We start from the raw sequence: 3,705 nt of genomic DNA, 5'->3' as shown, positions 1-3,705 counted from the left end.
AGCTCCCATATATAGTTTCGTCCGATTTTATGTAAATGGTGTACCAAAGTCCCTATATAGCATAGAGTACTAAATTGGGTCTAGAATGATGTGTGCTGAGTTTAGTGAAAATCGGTTCAGATTTAGATATAGCTCCCATATATAGTCTAGAATGATGTGTGCTGAGTCTCGTGAACGTCGGTTCAGGTTTAGATATAGCTCCCATATATAGTTTCGTCCGATTTTATTTAAATAGTGCACCAAAGTCCCTATATGTCTATCGATTTGCACTAAATGTGGGATAGCGTACTTAATTAAGTACAGAATGATGTGTGTTAAGTTTCGTGAAAATCGGTTCAGATTTAATATAGCTCCCATATATATTTTCCTCCGATTTAGTAGAAATGGTCCACCAAAGTCCCTATATATCTTTCGATTTGCACGAAATTTGGCATAGCTTACTGAATTGAGCCTAGAATGATGTGTTTAGTTTCGTGAAAAACGGGCTTGATGTAGATATAGCTCCCATATATAGTTTCGTTCGATTTTATGTAAATGGTGTACCAAAGTCCCTATATATATCTTTCGATTTGTGCGAAATTTGGCATAGCGTACTGAATTGAGTCTAGAATGATGTCTGCTAAGCTGCGTAAAAATCGGTTCAGATTTAGATATAGCTCCCATATATATTTGACGGTATAGCCTTTTGAAATTGGTGCAGATGCAGGCACAGCTTCCATATATATTTCAAAAGGGTATCTGATTGAGATTAAATTTACGTAAATAAAATCGGTACATAAATTTTTCCCATTGTACGCAAACAACTGTAAACTTGCGCGAATGAAATGAAATTTAGCATAGGCTCCAGAAACATCACATATTCAACTTTATTCAATTTCATGTCAATGTTCTTTCGAAAAGGCGGAGTCTGTTGGGAGACATATGGAGAATATACCCAAAGTGGTGAAGGGTGTCATATAGTCGGTCCAGACCGACTTTACTACTTTCCTTTCTGGTTTAGGTTTCAATAAAACAAAAATTACCACCATTACAGAAACAGTGACAAATTCAATAACTACTCTACAACAATCGTCAGTTACCAATCACGAAGGCAGGAGAACGTATGTGCACTTCAACATTTTTCTGATATGATATTCAACATTAACGTTGATAATTGTAACATCTCTAATTATATCTTAAGAGCAATTCAATTTTAATGAAATTTCAACTAATTTCTCAAATATCTCTTAAATTGTGGAATTAATACTATTTTCAAATTGATTCATGGAAAGACAGCACATGTTAATAGAAAAATATTAATTTAATCTGATAAAAAATTAAATTTGGCAATCTAAAAACAAATGGGTATATCATATTTGCATCACTTAATCTACTATTCGATTTTAAATTTACTTTTTTTTTCTCATGTTGTTATTTACGTTTTAGTAGAAAATGTACAAACATTCGTACACTTTCGCATGCATGTTTTAGCAAAAGTTGTCTAAAACCTTCAACATTGATTTACTAAATTCAATTTTATGCGAAGAAGTTTATTACTCCTCAAGATCTCAGAATGCCAAATTACAGTCACTTCGGCGGGAAAATGTGGCCAGGACCACCTAAAACCTGAAATGAAACGGGACCCTGACAGAACCCTGAATTTTTGCCATCATTATCACTGAATTGTGACTATTCTAGAAATTTATGTTCCTTCCCTCTATTAATTATTTCGATTAATGTTATTCCATGTATGTTCCCAAAATACAAACAACATAAAATTATCAGATGACTGTTAATTTATGAATAAGAATTACCATTCTTTGCGGTCGTTCACGATTACCAGAGTTGTAGTTGTTGTTTTCCAATTTTCATTGAAATATCTTAGCTAGAACCATTGTTATTGACGTTTTAGTAGAAAATTTACAAACTTTCGCACGCCACTGTATATGCTTAAGGCTAAAACCTTCAACATTGATTTATATTGACAATTTTATGTGAAGAAGTTTATTACTTCTCAAGAACTCAGAATGTAAAATTACAGCCACTACGGTGGGAAAAAGTCGTCAGGACCTCCTAAAACCTGAAATGAAACGGGACACTGACTTGTGACTATTCTTGAAATTGATGGTCCTTCCCTCGATTAATTATATCGATTAATGTTATTCCATCTATGTTCCCAAAATAAAAACACCATAAAATTATCAGATGACTGTTATTTTAAGAATTTGCGTAAATATATTTCGACCAAAAATTTTTGTCTTCACAGGTCGTTAATTCTTCACAAGGGCGATCTACTGACAACCTCAAACTATTCTCAAGGCTTTATTGTGACGAAGCCTTCCAGTTCCTTCGACGGTTTAAAGACAATTTAAATGGTAACACGCATTACTCTACCTTTCAAAATACCTTTGTATTTTGTAAATAAAACCAAAGTGTAAAACATTTTTGTAAAATTAATTAACAATATTTAACCCCTGGGCCCATTCTCTTTCGCTTATCCATCACTTTTTTTTGCCTTTCATATTTTTGTGAATAAATTATATCCTTTCATTGACAGACAAACCCATGTGGACACATGCCGATATGCCAAAGGAACGATATGCCTATATAAATGGTACCGTCCACTTTGAATGCGAAGCTGTGGCCGAACCACCAGGCAATTTCACCTGGTATCGCAACAAAAAACAAATCACCAACGACAAACACTATCACATCGAGCACGATAATTACATTTCCATATTGCATATCCATGCCCTGGACGATGGCGTGTTCGCCACATACAAGTGCAAGGTTAAAAATCACTTGGGCTCCATTGAACGCTCAATCACGCTGAAACGTGGCGAAAAGCCACCAACACCACTTCCCCTGCAATTGCGTGGCCTCAATTCCCATACATTCGATATTGAGTTGTCGACCCCAAAGAACGTCACCACCAAGCCGATGATGGGCGTAAATCGCATTGAATACATAACGGAATTGCAATTCAAGAAGGATGCCGGTCAGTGGTCCAATGCCAAGCATAAAGATTTTGCTTACGCCAGTGGTAAGTGGATTATGGCCAACTTATGGGCCAGAGTCACTTCGACAGTATTTTCATTAAATCTAACCATAATCGTGTCGTTCGTTTGTTTCCTTTTTTTTTGGGTTTATCCGCAGGTGCCACATTCCTGCTTAACAATCTGGAGGAGAACACCACTTATCTGGTACGTGCCGCTTCGCGTAACGTTGCTGGCTTCAGTGACTGGACTCGTGTGGAGAAGTTACGCACCAAATACAATCAGACCAGCGGTTCATCGTCCAACGTTTGCTCGTCGTTTACCCACATCTTGTGTTTCGTGTTGGTGGCCTTAATGTTAAGCTCGGATCTAACATTTGCCAATCCCATTACAGCTTTTCTGCGGGGAGCTCGTCAAATCACAATACCTTTGGGTAGTCATGGGATAGTGGGTGATGGGACTGATGGTGGTCGTTTGTGAGTTTATCAACAGCAGCATCATTGTCATCATCGTAGTCGCCATCTTCATTCGGGTGCTGTTTACTTTTAATTTTAAGTGACCGCCATGCAAAAACGTTGCAGTGCAGTGGATAGCGGTCCTTAGTTTATATTCGCTCACTTTTTTACTATTTTTCCTCATTGTCATCGTCAATTTGTCTTTATAGTTTACTTTAAGCTTTGTCATTTTTTCTTTTGTCATGGATAAACTCCTTAAGTTAGTCCAATGGGTA

At 36.7% G+C, this 3,705-nt stretch overlaps 1 protein-coding gene across 1 annotated transcript; it reads left to right on the top strand.

The window, feature by feature from the left end:
* Positions 1 to 2,536: 2,536 nt before the first annotated feature.
* LOC133337811 (neural cell adhesion molecule 2-like) lies at positions 2,537 to 3,455 on the top strand (the record flags this gene model as incomplete). The annotated part of the gene is made up of 2 exons (XM_061546015.1): positions 2,537 to 3,022; positions 3,136 to 3,455. Coding segments are annotated over 2 exons (806 nt in total), but the record flags the coding sequence as incomplete, so codon positions are not given.
* Positions 3,456 to 3,705: the final 250 nt, after the last annotated feature.

This window comes from Musca vetustissima, unplaced genomic scaffold (assembly GCF_032173495.1).
Source record: "Musca vetustissima isolate MV318-11 ecotype Yass unplaced genomic scaffold, APGP_CSIRO_Mvet_v1 utg260947, whole genome shotgun sequence".
Classification (NCBI taxonomy): Eukaryota; Metazoa; Arthropoda; class Insecta; order Diptera; family Muscidae; genus Musca; species Musca vetustissima.
The sequence above is the reverse complement of the archived record's forward strand: the minus strand, read 5'-3'. Positions and strand labels throughout refer to the sequence as shown.